At 38.3% G+C, this 22,479-nt stretch overlaps 1 protein-coding gene across 1 annotated transcript in view; it reads left to right on the top strand.

The window, feature by feature from the left end:
- Positions 1–22,479, top strand: part of CCDC150 (coiled-coil domain containing 150) — a 95,208-nt gene that overhangs the window by 70,774 nt on the left and 1,955 nt on the right. The window contains exons 16-25 of the mRNA XM_011952062.1: positions 3,509–3,616; positions 4,052–4,114; positions 9,836–9,964; positions 10,811–10,980; positions 11,884–11,977; positions 12,813–12,982; positions 17,541–17,667; positions 20,834–21,028; positions 21,434–21,502; positions 21,598–21,759. Of these exons, the coding sequence (XP_011807452.1) occupies positions 3,509–3,616; positions 4,052–4,114; positions 9,836–9,964; positions 10,811–10,980; positions 11,884–11,977; positions 12,813–12,982; positions 17,541–17,667; positions 20,834–21,028; positions 21,434–21,502; positions 21,598–21,759 (1,287 nt within the window). The remainder of the gene's footprint in view (positions 1–3,508; positions 3,617–4,051; positions 4,115–9,835; positions 9,965–10,810; positions 10,981–11,883; positions 11,978–12,812; positions 12,983–17,540; positions 17,668–20,833; positions 21,029–21,433; positions 21,503–21,597; positions 21,760–22,479) is intronic.

Consider the following 22,479-nt stretch of genomic DNA (forward strand, 5'->3'; position numbering starts at 1 on the left):
GGCTGGTACTGGTTGTTCCTTTCCATGTTTAGTGCTTCCTTCAGGAACTCTTGTAGGGCAGGCCTGGTGGTGACAAAATCTCTCAGCATTTGCTTGTCTGTAAAGGATTTTATTTCTCCTTCGCTTATGAAGCTTAGTTTGGCTGGATATGAAATTCTGGATTGAAAATTCTTTTCTTTAAGAATGTTGAGTATTGGCCTCCACTCTCTTCTGGCATGTAGAGTTTCTCCAAGACATCTGCTGTTAGTCTGATGGGCTTTCCTTTGTGGGTATCCCGACCTTTCTCTCTGACTGCCCTTAACATTTTTTCCTTCATTTCAACCTTGGTGAATCTGACAATTATGCGTCTTGGAGTTGCTCTTCTCGAGGAGTATCTTTGTGGTGTTCTCTGTATATCCTGAATTTGAATGTTGGCCTGTCTTGCTAGGTTGGGGAAGTTCTCTTGGATAATATCCTGAAGAGTGTTTTCCATCTTGGTTCCATTCTCCCTTTCACTTTCAGGTACACCAATCAAACGTAGATTTGGTCTTTTACATAGTCCCATATTTCTTGGAGGCTTTGTTCATTTCTTTTTACTCTTTTTTCTCTAAAATTCTCTTCTCACTTTATTTCACTAATTTAATCTTCAATCACTGATACCCTTTCTTCCACTTGATGGAATCGGCTATTGAAGCTTATGCCTGTGTCACGTAGTTCTCGTGTCATGGTTTTCAGCTCCATCAGGTCATTTGGTCTTCTCTACACTTTTTTCTAGTTAGCCATTCGTCTAATTTTTTTTTTCAAGGTTTTTGGCTTCCGTACGATGGGATCAAGCATCCTCCTTTAGCTCAGAGAAGTTTGCTATTACCGACCTTCTGAAGCCTACTTCTGTCAGGTCATCAAAGCCATTCTCCATCCAGGTTTATTCGATTGCTGGCGAGGAGCTGTGATCCTTTGGAGGAGAAGAGGCACGCTGGTTTTTAGAATTTTCAGCTTTTCTGCTCTGGTTTCGTCCCATCTTTGTGGTTTTATCTACCTTTGGTCTTTGATGTTGATGACCTACAGATGGAGTTTTCGTGTGGATGTCCTTTTTGTTGATGTTGATTCTTTCTGTTTGTTAGTTTTCCTTCTAACAGTCAGGTCCCTCAACTGCAGGTCTGTTGGAGTTTGTTGGAGGTCCACTGCAGACCCTGTTTGCCTGGGTATCACCAGCGGAAGCTGCAGAACAGAAAATATTGCTGCCTGATCCTTCCTCTGGAAGTTTCATCCCGGAGGGGCACCTGCCTGTATGAGGTGTCAGTTAGTTGCTACTAGGAGGTGTCTCCCGGTTAGACTACATGGGGGTCAGGGACCCACTTGAGGAGGCAGTTTGTCCGTTCTCCGAGCTCAAACACCATGGATGGAGAACCACTGCTGTCTTCAGAGCTGTCAGACAGGGACGTTCAAGTCTACAGAAGTTTCTGCTGCCTTTTGTTCAGCTATGTCCTGCCCCCAGAGGTGCAGTCTACAGAGGCAGCAGGTCTTGCTGAGCTGTGGTGGGCTCCGCCCAGTTTGAGCTTCCCCCACTGCTTTGTTTACCTACTCAAGCCTCAGCAATGGCGGACGCCCCTCCTGCTGCCAGGCTGCTGCCTCACAGGTCGTTCTCAGACTTCCGTACTAGTAGTGAGCAAGGCTCTGTGGACGTGGGACCTGCCGAGCCAGGCGCAGGACATAATCTCCTGGTGTGCCATTTGCTAAGACTGTTGGAAAAGCACAGTATTTGGGCAGAAGTATCCCGTTTTTCCAGGTACCGTCTGACAAGGCTTCCCTTGGATAGAAAAGGGAAATCCCCCCCAACCCCTTGTGCTTCCCAGGTGAGGTGATGCCCTGCCCTGCTTCAGCTCACCCTCCGTGGGCTGCACCCACTGTCCAACCAGTCCCAGTGAGATGAGCCAGACATCTCAATGGGAAATGCAGAAATCACCTGTCTTCTGTGTCGGGCACGCTGGGAGCTCCAGCCTAGAGCTGTTCCTGTTCAACCCTCTTGGAACAGAATAGCCTAAAATCAGTATATTTAAGAGGGCATGCTAAATGGGTGCATTGAAGTTACATATGTTAACATGGATGAATCTCATAAAACAATACTATATACTGTCTAGGGATACATATAAATGTATCTTTTAAAGAATAGGAATGATACATTCAGCAAAACAGTTAACTGTAGGATAGAAGGAGATTTGGTTGGGACAGGCTACACAGCAGCTTTCAATTTTAATGGTAATTTTTTTTTTTTAAGTTCAGGAGTGGATAGGTGGGATGATGGCATATATGTCTGAATGATTTCCAGCACTTTTTAAACTGTTTTTAAACATGTGTCAGTTTGAGTTTTTTGGCTTCACTCTAATTTACCATTGGCCCCACCACTTAATCACTGGGATTTCAACATTGTGTTAGCTGCCTGGCCCCTATAAGCAACTGCATTTGTGACCTTAATTTAGAAGTTAGGTAAGTGCTTGGTTTACTTTGTTTTTTTACAGTTAATTTGTTGTTGAACTATAGCATATATACTGAAAAGTACACAGGGCACAGCCTGATGAATTTTTTATAAAGTAAATATAGCAATGTGATCAGCACTCAGATCAAGAAACAGAACATCCCCAATACCCAGCTCCCTCTTCCAGTAACTGTCACCCACAAGGCCAATTAACCATCCTGATTTCTAACACCCCATTCAAATTTTAACAGTTGCTGAAAATGTCCCGTAGCTACAGTGAAATAGATGTTTGCACTTTACAGATAGGAAACAAGATATTGAGAGATGGAACAGTTGATTTAAATAAAATTTTGGATGAAAATTTTCCTTATATAGGGGTAGGTTCAGTAACGTTAATTGTTGTGTGTGAAACGTTTGGGGATAAGAAGAAGCAAACGTGGAAAAATGCATAATTTGGAGATTTATGAGTATATATTAAATGATTTTGTCCTCCAAAATGATCATTTTCTTTAAAGAGAGACTTGTGAGTATTGTCTTTGTGAATTAGTTTTAAGATATAATTCAACATGTAAGAATTCCATTCAACTTTTGAAATTTTGTGTCAGTGAAACACAAGACTCTACGCCTGTTCCCCACCCCTCTCCATTCTTCTGGTCTGATATGTCTGTTTCTTGTACATTGACAGTTCTAATTATACACATTCAAAAGGGTTTTGAATGCCAGGTACCACAATTCAAATATATTAGCAACAAATTTTTGAATTATATTAGCCACAAAATCTCACTGTTATATTCATGAGTCATGTCCATTTGGAGGCCTATAAGCACTAGAAACCAAATGAGTTATCTCAGCACATTTAAATGACTACAGAGTCTAAATTATTTTTTGCATGATTAAACTTGGGATTGCTTTTTGCAAGTTTTAAGGATTCTTTGTAATTTTTTTTTTTCACAACTTGACCTTTTTTCCCCCTTCTGGAATATATAAATATGTGTAAATATATATGTTTAAATGTCTTTGTTTTTCATTTTTTTCTCATTTTTGTTTTTCCTCTAGATAAAAGTTAAACAGCTAGAAGAACAAGTACAGTCTTTTACTGACACCAGCTTACAGAATGATCATCTACGCAAGATGAATAAGTCGCTACAGACTAAATATGCTCAGGTGTGATTAATATCCACAAAAGCGGATTGCTGCTATATTTCATTTTTAAGAAATTGTTTGATGTCTTTTTCCCCACTTTACTATAGAATCCCAGAAAGATAAATATCCTGTCACTTGACTCAATTTAACAAACTTTTTTTAAAGCACCTAGTACATACAAGGTTCTGGTAAGCCTCAGAAATTGTAGATACCTGAAGCAGGATTGAGACATTCAGCTTGCTTATTATAGTTAGGAAATGTACTCCATAAACTTTATTACGAATAGAAAGTTATGCTTTTCAGAAAAATAGATTGTGTTACTGAACCTTCACAGGGAGCATGATTATGAGTAGAAGCAGTGAGAAATGCTTTCATAAAGGCAGTGCTTTTTGAACTTGAGCCTTACAAATTTTGGCAGTTGTGAGGAACAAGTATCCTTGATTTTTTGAGTTAAAGGCAAACTCAGAACTCAGTGCCAAGAGGGTACACCTGCAACAAGCAGATGCTCACCTGAAAGAGGTACTGGTAATGAAAGTGCTTACTTGTCAGCATGGTGGCTCTTGAGGCTAAAAACCTTTCATAGGTCACATAATATTTTAACAAATGAATAGAAAAAGTTAAGCAAGATAACAAAAACATTTAGTGAAGAACATACCTCAGGAAGGTGTTACCAGAAGAAAGTGACTCATTTCAATTATTTACAAATTTAGCATGCATATCATTAGGTTATTTTTTAAATTGTTAACTCTTAATAAAAGCATATTAACTTCTGTGTCTATGATATTTGTGTATCTATACCCCTGGTAACCAAAGAACTAAAATATGTTTTCAAATGGAATACTCATAGAATTCTAACCACTTGACTCTGCTGATGAGTGATGAGGTCACAGAGTTGTTAAAGGGCCTCATTAGATGCGCTCTCTAACAGGGGCTCTCTGACAGGGAAGTTGGCGTAAGGTCTGTTTCTTTGCTGGGTCATATTTTACAGTGTGATCTCTTCACTCTGAAAGCGGAGAAACTCATTTTCAGTATATTTTCCATTACGGCTCCTTCTAGAACACTGTTTGTGTTGTTTCTCCAAGTGGCTATTCCTTGAAAAATAACTATAGGTTTAGCTGATTTTATTGTTTTTATTAATAATTGATGATGCCTCTAAGAAAAAGAAAATCTCCAGAGAGGCCTGCATCTTCAAAATCCCCTGAAATCTCTAGGTCCCATGTAAACAGTATGAAGGAGAGAACGTCATCAGTTGGTTTGCCTAGTGTTACTCCAAACTCTACACGCCGTGTGAGCTTTGCACCTAACCTGCCTTCTGTGAAAACATCTCAGGATATTGGAGACTCTAGGATCTCTCTAAAGACTCTTTTGAATGCTATTAAAACCATGGAGGGAAGACTGGAAGGCAAAATAGAGATTCTTGCCTCAAGACCTTTAGTAAATGATGAATCACCAAATTTTCTTAAACGGGACTCGGTAAGTGAAGACCACAAATTAAATCTTCAGGAAATTTTAAATGTATACAAGAATGAAGTATTAATCCAGAAAGATAATGCTTGAAGATATGAGTAACTAGGAAACAGTGTTCTTCACAAACAGAAAAAAGACTAATATAGATTGAAACCATTATCCTAGCCATCACATAATTAGTTTTAGACATAGAAAATTTGACATAACAGTAACTACTGAGTTTTTTATATAATTTTGATTTTTTTTAAAAAGTCAAAATTTCTGCCTAATCTTCACATTTGAGCTAAAATGCTTGGATAAAGCCTCATTTTCAAATAGAAATAAATTAATTCAAGAAACTCCAAGAAATTTAACATTGGAAAATATTTTCTTGAGAAAACTTATTAGAGCATTCATCTTTATCTGATATTTAGAAATAGAAAATACTATAGCTTATCTTCTAGAGTGGGCTACTATTACTGGAAGGAGGGCTGTGAGTGTGAGTTGTCCAGGTCCTTGGCGTTTTGAACAAAGAATTGAACAAAACGCACAAAGTGACGAAGGAAGCAGTGAAAGCAGGGATTAAAGCAATGAAAACTCCATAGGGTGTGGAGTTTTCTGGGTTTCAAGTTTACAAAGTTTTCTGGGTTTTAAGTACACCTTTTGAGGTCACTGTGGCTACCCTCTTATCTGGATGAAGGATTTGGCCTGTGGCTAATTAAAGGCTGAGGTGAATTGATGCCCTATGCTGATGAAGGGATGGCCCATGCTCGGCCTGTGGCCAATCCAAGGCACTCTCCCTTTCCATCTGAGACATGGTGGAAGGGGGAGGAGTGTAGGGAGAGTAGTAGCCTTTGATCCTTTGCTACTTGCTGGGGAGATGGGGTTTTTCCTTTTGGTGTAGCTTTTGGAAGTTGGTGTTAATTGGACTTAGGTTCCCTGTCCCCAGACCCAGGTGTTTTCTTTTGATCCAGCTTTGGGAAGTCAGCAAAAATCGGCCTCACTTTCGCTGTCCCCAGACCTTGGTGTTTTTCCTTGATTCAGCTTTAGGAAATCAGCATGAATTGGCTTTAAGTTCCCTGCCTCCAAACCTCATTCTCCTGCCTCACTACTATTTAGATGTCTTCTGTAAACATCTAGTGGCACTTTTGCATTTATATGTGTGTGTATATACATACTGATAAATATACACTTAAAAAACTGGTAGAATTTTAAAAATGATATTCCTGTATACTTTTCTAGAACAAAATTCAGTAGATTATCAGGACCTGTAAGTTGCCATCCTTTGCACTTTTCTGGGATCCTTTTCTTTAGAAAAAGTTAAGTATTTTAAATGTTACAGGTTCAAGTTTAAGGATGTTTTATAATGTTGAGGTAGATGTGGGGAAAAGACATCCTCCTTTGTTACTATTGGAATTATGAAACAGTACAACTTCCTATGGAGGGCAATTTAGCAATATTTATCACAACTTTGACCCTACAATTGTCATTCTAGGACTTTTTCCTACCGATATACTGGCTTGTACACATGACATATATACAAGGTCACTTACTGAAGTATTGTTGGCTAATAGCAACAGAGGAAGCAACCAAAATCTCATCAATAAGAGACTGGCTAAATAATAGTTTGTATCCATAGTTTTGCAATACTGCTTCGAGATATATATAAAATTAGGTTTAAACAATAAAAGTTCAGAAGAGTATATTTTACTATTTGGATGTAAAAGAGGTGGGGAGATAAAGAATATATACATATGCATTCACTTGTGTAAGCATAGGCTGTCTAAAATGACATAATAAAATGGCAACATTATTTTTGAGGAAGGAAACTGGGTGGCTGGGATGTTTTTCACTTAATCTTTTTGTATTTTAAAAATAATGTGGATGTACTACCTATCCAAAATAGTTTTATGAACGTTTTCTTTTCAACAAAACTGAAAGCAGAGAAAAGATAGTCTTTTCAACAAATGGTGCTGAGATAATTGGATATCCGTATGCAGAAACAAAATATCTTTGCTCCATACCTCACAAAGTATATAAAAATTAAAATGGATCATAGATCTAAATATAACCCTGAAACTGTAAAACTTTTAGAAGAAAACGTAGGAAGAAATCTTTGTGATCTTGGATTACACAAAGATTTCTTAGATTTGATATCAAAACCATGATCCATAAAGGGACAAAAGCGATAAATTGGAGCTTATCAAAATTGCCAACTTATACTCTTCAGAAACATGAAGGTAATGAAGAGACAAGCTACAGACTGGGAAGAATTCTTTGCAAATCACATACCTGATTAAGGCCTTGTTTCCAGAAGGTATTAAAAATAATTTTTAAAATTTAAATACTAAGAAGAAAACCTGAGAAAAAGAATAGGCAAAAATTTGAACAGATAATTTCTTCAGCAAAGTTATGTGGCTAGTAAGTGCTTGAAAAGAGGTTAAGCATCAGTCATTAGGGAAATGCAAATAAAATCACAGTGCAAATACTACCACACACCTATTATTAGTACAGCCACTTTAAAAAATAGTTTGGGAATTTCTTTAAAAGTGAAACATACTACCACCATGTGACCCAGTCAGTGCACTACTGAGTATTCACCAAAGACAAATGAAAGTATGTCTCCACAGAGACTTGTACACAGGTGTTCACAACAGCTGTATTTCTAATAACTTAAAACTGGAAACAACTTCAGTGTCCGCCAAGTGAATGGATAACTAAATTGTGATGTCCCTACAATAATACTAAGCAACAGAAAGAACTGTTGATACATGCAGCAGATTGAATGACTCTCAAAATAATTACACTGAGTTAAAGAAGTTATTCCAAAAAGAGTGCATACAATACAATTCCATATAAAATTCTAGAAAATACAAACTAATCTATTGTGACAGAAAACAGATCAGTGGTTACCTGTGAGAATCAGTAGGAGTGTGGGAATAGAGAGAGACAGAAGGGGGGAGATTACAAAGGAGCATAAGGAAACTTTTGGAGATGATGGAAATGTTTAATATCTTAATTGTTTCAAAGTCTTATGCATGTGTCAAAACTTATCAAAATGCACACTTTAAGTATATGTAGCTTATTGTATGTCAATTAGACCTCAGAAAAGGTGTTAAAAAAGAAAAATCATATATTACCTATTCAAAAATGTATTAAATGTTTAAAGTAACTTTTTTTTTTTTTTGAGATAGAGAGTCTCGCTCTGTTGCCAGGCTGGAGTACAGTGGCGTGATCTCAGCTTGACTCACTGCAACCTCCGCCTCCTGGGTTCAAGCAATTCTCGTGCCTCAGCCTCCCAAGTGACTGGGATTACAGGTGCCCGCCACCACGTCTGGCTGATTTATTTTTATTTTTATATGTATTTATTTATTTGTTTGTTTGTTTGTATTTTTAGTAGAGATGGGGTTTCACCATGTTGGCCAGGATGGTCTCCATCTCCTGACCTCATGATCCGCCCGCCTCGGCCTCCCAAAATGCTGGGATTACAGGCGTGAGTCACCATGCCTAGCCTAAAGTAACGTGCTTGAAAGGACAGAACTGTAGAAATAGAGAACAAATCACTGTACATCAGTGTAGTGTGGGAAAGAAAAGAGAACAAATTAGTGGTTGCCAGAGGACAGTATGAGTTTTTGGAGGGAAGCGCGCATACAGAGATAGCACAGGGGAATTCTTCTCTGGTGATGGAACAGTTCTGTGTCTTGACTGTGGGGGTGGCAGTCATGTGAATATGTAAATAGGATCAAATTGCATGGAACTATGTGCATACACATGCACACGCATACACACATAGATGAATGAAGGTTGAAAAAATGGCAAAAATGGAATAAATAAGTAATCTAGTTAGTCAAGTTAACAATAGTGTATGCATGTCAATTTCCTGGTTTTGATGTTGAACTACAGCAATATGAGAAGTCAGCAAAAGAAGCAGGATGAAGAGGCCGGGCTTGGTGGCTTACACTTGTAATCCCAGCACTTTGGGAGGCCGAGGCAGGCAGATCACATGAGGTTAGGAGTTCGAGACCAGCCTGACAAACATGGTGAAACCCCTTCTCTACTAAAACTACAAAAATTAGCTTGACGTGATGTTGCACACCTGTAATCCCAGCTACTTGGGAGGCTGAGGCAGGAGAATCACTTGAACCCAGGAGGCAAAGCTTGCAGTGAGCCCAGATTATGCCATTGCACTCCAGCCTAGGTGACAGAGCAAAACTCAGTCTCAAAAAAAAAAAGGATGAAGTGTACATTGGACTCTGCACTATTTTTGCAACACCCTGTGAGCCTAAAATTATCAAATAAAAAGTTTAAAAAGTAATATTTAAAATAGTATGATTATCTGAACTGATGGTGTGGCTCTACCAAAACTGTTTCAAGGATATGAGGTTCTAATACTGTACTTCCAATTAGGATTCATTCTGCTGTAACACTATTTTCTTGACCCTATTTAGTACTTACACATCTTTGCTTTTATAATGTTTGTGCATTTACATTTTCAAAAGGAAGCTAGCCTCATAATAATTTCTTTCCCACTTTACATCTCAGCTTCATAGATAGTCTTATTCTCCCTATTCTTGTGTTTTCATGGAGATTAATATATTAGGTTTGTCTATGTTTATTCACACAGATATTTTTATTGTAGTTTCCTTTAAAGAAATAAGCAGCTAATAAAGATGGGTTTTATTTATAGTAGTGAATAAATATATTTAAACATTTAAAATTTTGTTTCTAAATTTCTATGTCTTATTCTGGTCACTGATTTGTAATGTTATTTGTTGTTTCTTTTTTCCTACTTAGGTGAAATCTATTCTTGAAAGAAGTAAAGAGGAGCTGTCCCGAACAGTAAAGTGTCGTAATGCGGCCCTGAAAGAGAGTCAGAAGTTGAAAGAAGACCTTGAGGCTGTGGAGGATAGGGAAAACAAGAAGGCAAGGAATCAGTCCCTTCTGACCGTCTGTCACTGAGAAGAAGCACTTATGAAATCTTTCATGAGCCATATGTTTTGCTTTCTTGCTTCCATTAGTAAGAAAAAGGATTGATCGGGGAGGATTTCTGTTTTTAGAGAAAAGATAATTTTAGAATAGTTTAAAATTTTTCCTTAAAAATACATTATACATATATATGTAACTTTCAATGTTTTTTTTTTTAACTTTTTGTCTTAAATACTCAAAAGAGAAAGTTCTAATTTTTTCTGTTGAGACACATCTGATCTTGGTAATAATAACCTTTATAGTTATGTTTTATTAATGTGATATAAGATTTCCGTGATGCTTTCTCCTTAACAGTATGTGTGTGCTTAGTGGGAATGGAGGTCACATCCCAAACTTCTCTTTGTCAGCAAGTGCTAGGTTTTGTCTCTCTGAGGAGGGCTGTGAGTTACTTCATTCTTCAACAGCTTCTGCTTTTTCTTACAGTCTTTTTTTCTCAGATAATTCCAATGCATTTCAGATGTATTATTCTCACCTGACCCCATCAGAATTCAGCTGAGAGGCCAGCCTGGCACCACCTCTGTGCTGGTTAATGTGTATGCTGTAACATGACCATAGTTGGGAAGCTGCAGAGTTCACCATAGGATCTGGGGGTCAGCTTTTCTTTTTCTCAACAATAACTTAAGAAACCACCTAAAAATAAAATATACTTTAATTATTCCCCCTAGCATCCTACTGTGTCTGCTTGTCTGCTTTCCATGCTCTTTCCTGGGAGTAATGAGATCCACAAGCAGAAAAGTAACCAGAAAGGATCAAATGTCTTTGTGTTGTTTCATTTTCTGTTAGGTGGGAAACTTTCAGCGACAACTGGCAGAAGCTAAAGAAGACAACTGCAAAGTCACAATCATGTTGGAGAATGTGCTGGCTTCTCACAGTAAAATGCAAGGTGCTCTGGAGAAAGTACAAATAGAGCTTGGGCGGAGGGATTCAGAGATTGCAGGCCTCAAGAAAGAAAGGTACCTGTGGTTTTTTCCTGTCATTGGTATTGCTGCATTGTACTAAGGAGCAGTGTCAAGTCAATAAATGAAGTCACTTTACGTAGCTTCCTTTACAAAAAAAAAAAAAAAAATTGTAAAATGATGTTTAAGAATTACTAAGAGAAAATTTAGAATTAGAAATAAATATTATTTCCAAAAATTCAAAATGCCCCTATTGTGTAGTGATGTGAAGGAATTTCTAGACTATATATCCTAGAAATTCATTAGTTGTACTGTTGTTTTACCCTTGCTTTCTGCACCATGTAAACCTAATTCTGTTCTTGCTTCTACAGAATAGTAATTGTCAAGATAATGGAAACTAAGTACATACTTTAGTTTGAATTAATTATCCATTTATTACTATCCTGTTTCAAGATTAATAATTATTGTAGGTGAATCATCCTGAGAACCACTTCTTGCCATGTTTTATAAGTAAATTCCTTCATAGAATGTTTCAAAAATTAAATAAAATTTCCTTTTATTAATAAAAATTTATTCCTCAGAATAAACAGTCTGAGTTTAATAGGGCATATTGCCTCTATGTTATGAAAGAACAAGTGAGTTTTCTTTTTTCTTTTTTTACATTACATATTGTTTATCTTTTAAAAGTTGCCTTTGCATTTTTAAAACGTCAAGGGAATGGTATTAAAAATACTATCCACAATAACTTTACAAGTGGCTGTTATATGTAGATGCAAAAATCTCAACAGCAAGCCAATCTTTGTAAAGGCAATATATTTTTTACTAGTGACATTTCCTAGTGATATATACGTATGATGCTATTTGAGCTTCTTAGAAGAAAAGTGTTCTGTAACTCCCAAATGATATCATTCCTAGATGATTCTTTTCTGTAGTCACTCATTTTGTGCTTTTTATTTTTAGGGATCTCAATCAACAGAGGGTGCAGAAGCTAGAAGCTGAAGTGGACCAGTGGCAGGCCAGGATGCTTGTTATGGAGGACCAGCACAACAGTGAGGTTGGGGCCAGGCTTTAAAAAATGATAACATTGATATGCTTAGTTTTACTGGGATATTACTGTTTTGGGGAAAATAAAGTGAAACAATCAGGTAAATGTTTTTTTCAATCAAGTCTGAGTTTTGGACAGTGACATATCTACAAATGGGGAATTGACCTGTCTTACAATGAGTCACTTATTGGCAAACCGGTACCACAATAATGACTAATCTCTTTGTCTTATATGGTCTACGTTTTTATTCATTTATTAATGCACAAAAAATTTCAGAAGTTAATGGACTTAGAAAATATAGTCTGTCAGAAACAGCTTGAGTGATCCCACTATTAATAAGGAGTCACCTACACACACATGTGCTCACAGGTATATGTACATACATGCATACGTATCTATATGCACGTATGTAAAATACACATGGATATTTCATAAATAAGGGTTTTTTTCCTGTAAGAATCTATAAGGAACAGTGGACAGGTTTTTTCTTCAAGGGAGTGAGACCAGAAGGTCATGGGATCAGGAAGGGGAATTTAGTTTAAAATTTAAAAAATTAGGATAAATTAAGCTGGGTCTGTTTTCCAAAGCTCTCTGGTGACCAGTGGAGCATGCCCTTCCCATTGCCTTCTAAGTGTTTCCTGAGCAGTGTCTCTAATAAGTTCTCATTCATATATGTATATACATGTATATATATTCCAGGCACCTGGAATCTTTGCTTCTGGTTCCAACTAATTATTGTTTCAATGGCACTTGATGATAGAATGTGAGGAGTGTTTACACAGTGTTACGGACTTCTTGCATCTATCTGTTACAGTGGAATTGAAAACATGCTTCTCTCTTTCAGATTGAATCTCTACAGAAAGCTCTAGATGTAGCTAGAGAAGACAACAGGAAACTTGCTGTGAGTCTGGAACAAGCTCTCCAGACAAATAGTCATCTGCAAACAAAGCTAGATCACATTCAGGAGCGACTGGAAAGTAAAGAACTTGAGCGACAGAATTTGGAAACCTTCAGGTAAGAGCAGTATAGTCACAGTAAAATTAGGGAAGCACCTCTGGAGGAGTAAGTCACATTCACATAAATGGCTCATTCACATAAATCAGTTAAACTCTTTTCTCCTACTTTGCCCTAGTACTTCCAGCAGAGCCATGTTAAGAACCAGGCATAGCTGAGCACCAGCAGGTAATAGCTGGCTAGAGCATGATCATTTGACTGTCCTTCTCAGCTCTTCCTTCATCCACTATCTAGCTGCTGCTTTACTCAAAGGTTAAATGAAAACTTAAAGAATATTGATTAGAAGGGACATTTGCGTGTTTCTATGAAGGCTTTCCTATAAACAGCTTATATGTCCTTTAAAGGCATGATTTAGACAAGAAAAAACATCAGCCTGGGTGGAATGACTCCATCTAAACAGATGTTAAGCCATTAAATGTTTTCAGTTTTGACCCGAGATTACTTAGATCAGACCTATCCAGTTCAGGTCAAATGACTAAAGTTTTGCCTTAAATTATACCTAGGTAAATATTTAGATATTAATAGCATCCCATGAAAATTTATACTTAAAGGAAATGCAGTGTGCACGTAGATCTTTATTCCTTTATAAGTATTTATTTATTTATTTATTTATTTGAGACTGAGTCTTGCCCTGGTGCCCAGGCTGGAGTTCAGTGGTGTGATCATGGCTCACTGCAGCCTCTACTTCCTGGGCTCATGCAGTTCTCCTACCTGAGCCTCCTGAGTAGCTGAAACTACAGGCATGTATCGCCACACCTGGCTAATTTTTTTTTTTTTTTTAAGAGATAGGGTTTCTCCACGTTGCCCAGGGTGGTCTCAAACTCCTGGGCTCAAACAGTTCACCTGCCTCAACCTCCCAAAGTGCTGGAATTACAGGCATGAGCCACTGTTCTCAGCCTAGATACTTATTCTTTTCAATTAGTGAGCATGTTGATACAGGAAAGAGGTATAAGCTACAGCAGAGATGGTATTTTCCAGATATATAATCTCTGCAAATTTTACATTCAGCTGAAATGTTACTGCCTTAAGACCGTTCCATATTGTGTTTATGTAGTTGTTGGCAGCAGCATTTAAAACTCTCCAATGTCAGTTTAGGTGATTATGATTTAGACAGCTAGTAATTGTTTCAAAGCCTGAAAATTATTTAGTGACTATAAAATGTAGTCCCTGCCACTACTGCTTAAAACAAACAAACAAAACCAAAGGAGAAAAAAATATAATTAGGTCATTTACAGGAAAAGTATGAGGTGAGAGTTAGAGGTCTCCTTGCAGCATTTGCTTCAGGATTTACCTTTATGCCACTGCTTATGATAATAGTTTGTATTTTCATCAAAGATGAATCATGCTTTACTTGAGATCTTTGAACCTCCTGAAATCATATGCAGAACTGTATTTATCAGTGCACAGGGTTAGGAAGACAGAGCAGGTTTTGGAGAACTTGTTGGGTTTTAGGTACAGTTATTTAATTTAGACTTAGAACTGTAGGCTTAGTTCTAAGAAGAGGCTACTATTTGGAATTCATCTCCATAAAGATAAAAGCTAAACGCCAGGCACGGTGGCTCACACCTGTAATCCCAGTACTTTGGGAGGCCGAGGTGGGTGGATCACGAGGTCAGGAGATCGAGACCATCCTGGCTAACACGATGAAACACTTTGGGAGGCCGAGGTGGGTGGATCACGAGGTCAGGAGATCGAGACCATCCTGGCCAACATGATGAAACCCCCTCTCTACTAAAAATACAAACCTGGGTGTGGTGGTGCATGCCTGTAGTCCCAGCTACTTGGGAGGCTAAGGCAGGGGAATCGCTTGAACCTGGGAGGCAGAGGTTGCAGTGAGCCGAGATCATGCCACTGCACTCCAGCCTGGGTGACAGAGTGAGACTCCATCTCAAAAACATAAAAAGATAAACGCTAAAGCTTTGGTGTGGGTTAGACTGCCATGGGAAAAGTATATAGAGAGAACTAAGGTCAGAACTTGGAGATGTGCTGCATTTCAGGTAGAAGGCGAACAGAGGCCACAGAAGGATCCAGAGAAGGAGCATTTAGTGGAGGTAAGGAAAGAATCAGTAGAATGTAGTATCACCAAAGTCAAACACAAGTGAGTCAGATGCTGCACAAAGAGTCCAGAGAGGAAGCCACTGGGTTTTGCAACAGGTATCTACCAATCATCTTCCAGATGGCCAGTTTCTGTAGATATAGAAGATCACAAGGAGTAAGTGATTGATGAGGAAAGGCAGGCAAGGAGGACAATGGTGAAGATAAAGAAGGTCAGATAGCAGCTCAAGAGTATAACATGAAGAAAAGTCATTCTGTTGCTGTCCTGTTTTTGGAATGGGAGGAACTGGACCATGATTAAAGATTACGGGAAAGAACTCGATCGAACTGGAGAAAGAGGGAGTAGAAGCGGAAGGGTTATCTTTAAAGATGAGATTGCATATTTCTTCCTTTGGGACTAGAGGGAAGCAGAAGCTGGGTGAGTCTTCAGAAGACTGTTGAGGAGGCTGATTGGTAGATGGTCTGCGATTTTCCTTAGAAAAAAAAGAGCAAGATGAATACATTCTAGAGATCTACTGTATAACATAGGGCTATAATTAACAACACTATATTGTATGCTTAAAATTTGTGAAGAGGGTAGACCTCATATTAAATGTTCTTACCACAGTAAAAAGAAGAAGAAAGTAAGAGTTGAAGTTGAAGTGCTATGTGGGGGCTCAGGGCAGAGGTAGAGACTTAAGAGAAATTTTAAAATTTAAAGTTAATAAAGAATTTAATTAAAAAATCTAAAATTTAGAATTTGAATTTTTAGAGCTAGATGATGACAGTAGTTAACATCTGTCACATGCTCATGATATGTTGGGTAATATGCTAAAGACTTCACATGCATTATTTCCTTTAGTACAAACTATTACCCCCATGATGGTGGTTACTGTTATTATTCCCATTTTGAAGATAAGGAAACAAGCAGGGGGAGGTAGTGTACCATACTCAAGGTCAGACATCATCTTACTAGAGCTGGGATTAGGATCCAGGCAGCAGCAGGCTGACTCCAAAACTTATAGTCTTAATCATTTCGATATAAGCACAATAAATTTAAAGGCAATTTAGAAAGTTATAAGAAAATCAAAATACAGCACTGTAAAAATGATGGTTTTGTTCCCTTTCTATATCTCCATGAATTTTTTGCTCATTTTTCAGATTGAGGTGGGTATGAGGAGGAGTGTGGGAATGTAAGAAATAACCACAATTATATCCAGTGACTTCAGGATCTCCATCCCTTTATGCTGTGCCTTGAGGACAGGTGTCAGCAACTTTTTAGATGTGATGTACCAAAGTGTATTGATACATTCCTGCCGGGGTACTGGAGAGACAGTTGAAGTTACCACCTGCAAGTCTCATGTATAGACCCAAGTCACTGAATGCTGCCAACTGGAGAAACTGAATCCATTAGTAGATGTGCTTTTAGAGACACATGGAGAACATGGATATTTTATACAAATAAGAGCAAGAGATGATCAGGAGGAGAGAGGGGGAAAATGAAGATGATTTCATGACAGGGCAGGCTCCTCCTATCCTTTGAGAAAGAACCAGTAACTCAAGAGTAATCATACAGTAAGTCATTATCAGCTGGATCAGAGAGTGTTAAAGCTGGAAGAAGCCTAGTAATTGCTTAAATCCATTTAGTCCTTTTTGGAGTCACTTATCCTTTTAAAAATCAGAAGCTATGGACTCAACTACAATCCCTCACACACACACACATTTTGCATATTATTTCCGGGAATTCCAGCATCCTCAGAAGATTAATCATGGGTCTTGACCAAGGAGTTCAAGTTAGGAATGCTGATCTAATTTAAGGCTCTCAGTTTAAAGATAAGGAAACAAAATTATTACAAGTTAAAACTTGAGTAGTAAATAGCTGCTAGCAAAAAGACATCATCTTACTAGAGCTGAGATTACAATCCAGACAGCAGCAGGCTGACTCCAAAACCCGTAGTCTTAGTCACTTTGCTAAAATAATGATTTTGTTTGAAAAGACAAAGGCAAGAGAAAAGATAAAAGCAAGTATCTCTCAAAGTATTTCTGCTTCCTCCAGTATTTTTCTTTGATGTGAGTTTTTTACTCATTTGGTTGGTAAAATGAGTTAATTGTGCCTCAGCCTCCTAAATAGCTGGGATTACAGGCACCCGCCACCATGCCCAGCTAATTTTTGTATTTTTAGTAGAGGTGGAGTTTCATCATGTTGGCCAGGCTGGTCTCAAACTTCTGACCTCAGGTGATCCACCTGCCTCATCCTCCCAAAGTGCTGGATTTACAGGCATGAGCCACCTTGCCCGGCCTGTTTGATGATTTTTACGTAGAATTAATGTTCTTTCATGCTACAGGTAAGTTCACTTCTTTTTTCTTCTGTTAGTGAACTCCAAATTAGGTTCACCAGGCTACTGATAGGCTGCTTGCTTATAAGTCACATACCTTTTGGAGAGTTGCACACTCCCCTCCACAACTTTCTTACCTCCTAAAATGATTTCTAAAGGTGACTTATCACCTCTCTTCTTCAAAACAGAGACCGGATGACTGAAGAGTCCAAAGTGGAAGCAGAATTGCATGCTGAACGCATAGAAGCTCTAAGAAAGCAGTTTCAAACTGAGAGAGAAACTACAAAGAAAGTGGCACAACGGGAAGTGGCTGAGGTATGGAGTCATGAGGAAAGTTTCTCTCTTGGTGAATGCCTCTTAGGAGGAAAAGCAGCTCTAGGATTTCAGAGAATGGCTGCAGTTGGCCTTTGACTCTTCTCGTCCCCCTTTGATCAGCAGGCCAGATGTAATTAAGACCTCTCTGTAAAGCAGCACACAAGAAAAAAGTTTCTGACATAATTCTCTGCCCAGCAAAGGTGGGCCTTGGTGGGAGATTTTCCATCACAGAGTGATAGGCAAGAGGGATAGAGGAATAAGGAGACTGCCATGTGATAGACAGAAGAGAAATCATCTGTCTTCTCATTTGACTTAACTGGCATCTATTCTGCATCTACCATGTCCTGAGAGACACAGAAAACAGTAGAAGATATGGTCCATGCCCTAGTGTGTGCCAAATGACCCTTGTTTGGGATCTCCACTCTGGACATGAGACAAATAGGGAAAACATCAGAGAACTTTCTTGGGGAGCAGAGGCTGTGTACAACTTTGAAGGAATTCAAAGTAAGAGAAAGTTTATTTTAGGCCATTTGGTTGATAGAAGAAGGGAAGCTTAATGAGAGTACAGGATTGAGACTAGCAGAGATGGCAGGATTGGACACCTTACAAAACAGCACAGGCCAAGCTTACTTACAAAAATGAACAGGACATGCAAGCAGATGAAAGGTAACCTTTGTTGATAAGAGCAGAGACTTTGGGAAATGTTAGAGAAAGAGTGTTAGCTTAAATGAGACCACCTGATGGATGGCCTTAGTTATAGAAATGTTGGATGTGAACTCAGGTAGAAATGGAGCACTATGGGTTTCTGAGCAGGGGGTGGTATGATAGAAGCATAAGTTTAGGAAGGTTAATGTAACAACAGAGGATAATGAAGTAGAAACTGGAGGCATGGAGACTCAAGAAAACTATAACAGTTAATTTGAGTATTAGATGATTAGGGCCAAGCAAAGTAGTTCAGTTGAAAATAGAAAATAATTAAGTCAGAAAGCCCATTTTAATAGAAAAATCATCAAACAGTCAGGGCAAGACGGCTCATGCCTGTAATCCCAGCACTTTGGGAGGCTGAGGCAGGTGGATCACCTGAGGTTAGAAGTTTGAGACCAGCCTGGCTAACATGGTGAAACTCCATCTCTACTAAAAATACAAAAATTAGCTGGGATTTTTTGCCTGTAATCCCAGCTATTCAGGAGGCTGAGGCACAAAAATCGCTTGAACCTGGGAGGTGGAGGTTACAGTGAGCCTGGATGGCGCCACTGCACTCCAGCCGGGGTGACAGAGGGAGACTCCGTCTCCAAAAAAAAAAAAAGAAAAGAAAAAATTATCAAACAGACATTAAATGTTGTATCCTGGAGAGGGAGGGATTAAAATAATTCCTTGGTTGCCATGGCTGGTCTATGTTTCACCAAATTTGTTACATTTAGTAGTTGCAATTGACAGACAATTCACAAAATCAAACTCAAATAATGGTATATAAAACAATTTTGTGAATTGCAAAGCACTATATAAATACAAATGTTATAAAAAGCAAATTCTTTTTATAGAAGAATTAGGGAACATAAAGGTGTGCTAAATGCAGAAATGTACCTTTAGTCAGAGATCATTGTTAAGAATACTTACAGCCGAGTTCAGTGGCTCACGCCTGTAATCCCAGCACTTTGGGAGGATCACGAGGTCAGGAGATCGAGACCATCCTGGCTAACACAGTGACACCCCATTTCTGCTAAAAATACAAAAAAATTAGCTGGGCATGGTGACGGCGCCTATAGTCCCAGCTACTGGGGAGGCTGAGGCAGGAGAATGGCATGAACCTGGGAGGCGGAGCTTGCAGTGAGCTGATAATCGTGCTACTGCACTCCAGCCTGGACTACAGAGCGCAACTCCGTCTCAAAAAAAAAAAAAGAATACTTACAAAATGAAATCCTTTGAAGAAGGATCAGTGACAGTGAGGGAGTGACAGCAGTGAGAAGTTGGCAGCAGCAATGGGCTCACAGAGCACTGCCTGAGTCCCAGCTCTGCCTCTTATTAGCTACGTGTTAATTTACTGTGTAAGTAAGTGACTTAATTTCTGAGTTTCAGTTTCCTCAGTCATAAAATGGAAACTATCACAACTATTTTTCAAGTTTATCTTGAGAATTAAATTGGAAAACATTTGTAAAGAAATTATCACATTACCTGAACATAATAATCACTACAAAGTCAATGATAGTTGTTAGTACTTATCCAGTTTTAGAAAGCCTGTGATTGAGGTAACTGGAATATCTAACAGGAAGTTAGTTGGGCAGTAATAAAAGACTGTAGTGTAAAGTTAGGATCTAAAAGAAGGAACTAGTGTAGAAAGAAAAGGTACAGATATCCTTGACTTCACTCTTTGCTGTGTTAAATGCTACCAGACATAGAGAATACCACCTTCCTGTCTTCTCCCTTCTCAACTGCCTCGTCTTCCTAAAGTTTTCGATTGGCAGTGGTTTAAGGGCATATTAGAAGGACGGGAACTCTGTAAAATTATTTAAGTAACTACTATGCAGTTTTTTTCACGAGATAAGTTTATTAAAATCCTTGAGAACAAAAAGCAAAATTATAAAAATATATGCCATGACAGTCAATAACTTGACAGATATTTATATAAACTGCCATATAATTCATTTTCATTTCTTCAGAAATGCGGTTGCAAGTGACAGAGAAGAGCTTATAGCATGATAATCGCAGAGTAATTATTCTGTGTGCCAAACTCTGCTTCTTTCTCTATATGATCTTACTTAGTTTAATTTAATTGTTATTTGTATTCTGTGAAGTAGGCTATACACACACTGTTCAGATGATGAACTGGAGGCTTAAGGTAGTTAATTGCCCCAGATCATTCAACTAGTAAGTGCTGAAGGTGATATTTGGACAGAGGCACGACTCCAAAGCCATGCTCTTAAAATGCAAATGATGAATATACATTTACATTCTTTATTCCAAGAAAGCGTTTGTTCTTCAGTGATAAAAATTATGAAAACCACTTGGTCTGTTGCTCCATAAATCTGCTTAATCAGACATTATTATTGCCTCACTAACTCTCCTTTTTAAAAGAAAATCCAAAGATAACAAAATATAAGGACAAAAGTACGTAAGCTTCTCTTGATGGAAAGTAAAAATGTTTCAATTTTTTCCCTTGTGTTTTAAGCTGAAGAAAGCCCTTGATGAAGCTAACTTCAGATCAGTGGAAGTGTCCCGGACCAACCGAGAGCTGCGACAGAAACTTACAGAGCTAGAAAAAATACTAGAAAGTAACAAGGAGAAAATAAAGAATCAAAAGACCCAAATTAAGCTCCACTTGTCAGCTAAGGCGAATAATGCTCAGAATATAGAAAGGATGAAGGTTGTATGAGAAACCTCTTCTCACTTCCTGGCTACCCTATGAGGATGTAGGCAGTCAGTGGTGTCTGGGGGAAGACAGGTTTTAGAACCCTACCAGCCCCACGTATTCTCTGGGAATTATAGCCAGTGCCTTTGGGGAGACTTTTTCAGTGGAGACGCTGCTGTGTAAATGTTTGATTTCTCATTTGCTGCCAGTGTCACATTCTGGTTCCCCATCTGTCCCTTCCATGTTGATTGTACTGGACTCTGCTCTTTCGGGATCAGTGGGCCAGATGGGAAAGAAAGCTCAGCAGGAACTGGTAACTTTGGGTCTCATATTGGACTCTTTCTGTCATCTTATAGGCAAAAAGAGCAAGCCAGTTTTTCCACTGATCATCTTTTTGTGTTATTTTCCATTTACTTTTAGCAAATAGAAAAAGAATTGAAGCAAATGGAGCTAATTAAGGATCAGTATCAGAAAAAAAACTATGAACAGGTAGATGATTTCCATACACTCTGTGTTTACCTTTCATGCAAAATCTCAGACTTGGAGGGGGTTCACCAAATGTCTCCGTCTTTGTATCCTTCCAGTCTCTGAGTATCCAGAGATTTGTGTGTGAAATGACTAACCTGCAGAAAGAGATGCAGATGTTGGCCAAGAGCCAATATGATGCCTCAGTGCGGAATAAACGGCAAGAGCTGTGCCTAGAAGCAGAGCGGAAAATAAGGCAGGAGCTAGAGAATCGGTGCCAGGTAAAAGGTTTCATAAGATTCAACTTAAGGATTGTCAGCAAATGACATGTGCCAAAGCCCAACAGTATTGCACCTAGACTTTCTAGAGTCTACAGAAGACAACACATATTTACAAGTTGTTTATCTTAGCTAAGTCCTTAGAATAATAGTATCTAAGAAGAAGACTGTAGTTTGAATATGGCAAATGTTCTCCATTTTCAGTTTAATAAAAGTAACGTCAGTTTTTAAAGAACATCTAGGGCTTACATATGCAAAGTATCAGTTACTAAGTAAGACTTCTGAACTGAATTCCATAGCCTTTCAGGAACTTTATACACCTTGTTTCTTCTCCTAGCACAGATACACCTGTTGCTGTTACAGGACTCTTAGGTATTCCTAAATGAATAAAAAGCATAACGTTATATCACTGAAAAGGGACTTCAAGAGATCACTGAGCTCTTGTCTTTCAATAGGGTTTGTCATGAGAAGTATCTCTCCAGTTCTGAAAAGAGATATTAATCACTTTCCTCCACAGAATCCATAAATAAAAAATCAAAATGTGTAATCATATCCACATATGTAGATATGTAGACTATAGGTTAAACTAAAAATCACAATTTTGATCTCATATGTTGGTAGCACCTGAAGTTAGAAGGCACTCCATCCTATTTTCATATTTGGTTGCCCATTTATTATAACAGTGAAGCATTTGGTTCCTTATGGTATGTTGGAAGTTTATAA

This window comes from Colobus angolensis, unplaced genomic scaffold, assembly GCF_000951035.1.
Source record: "Colobus angolensis palliatus isolate OR3802 unplaced genomic scaffold, Cang.pa_1.0 Scaffold330, whole genome shotgun sequence".
NCBI classification, from domain to species: Eukaryota; Metazoa; Chordata; class Mammalia; order Primates; family Cercopithecidae; genus Colobus; species Colobus angolensis.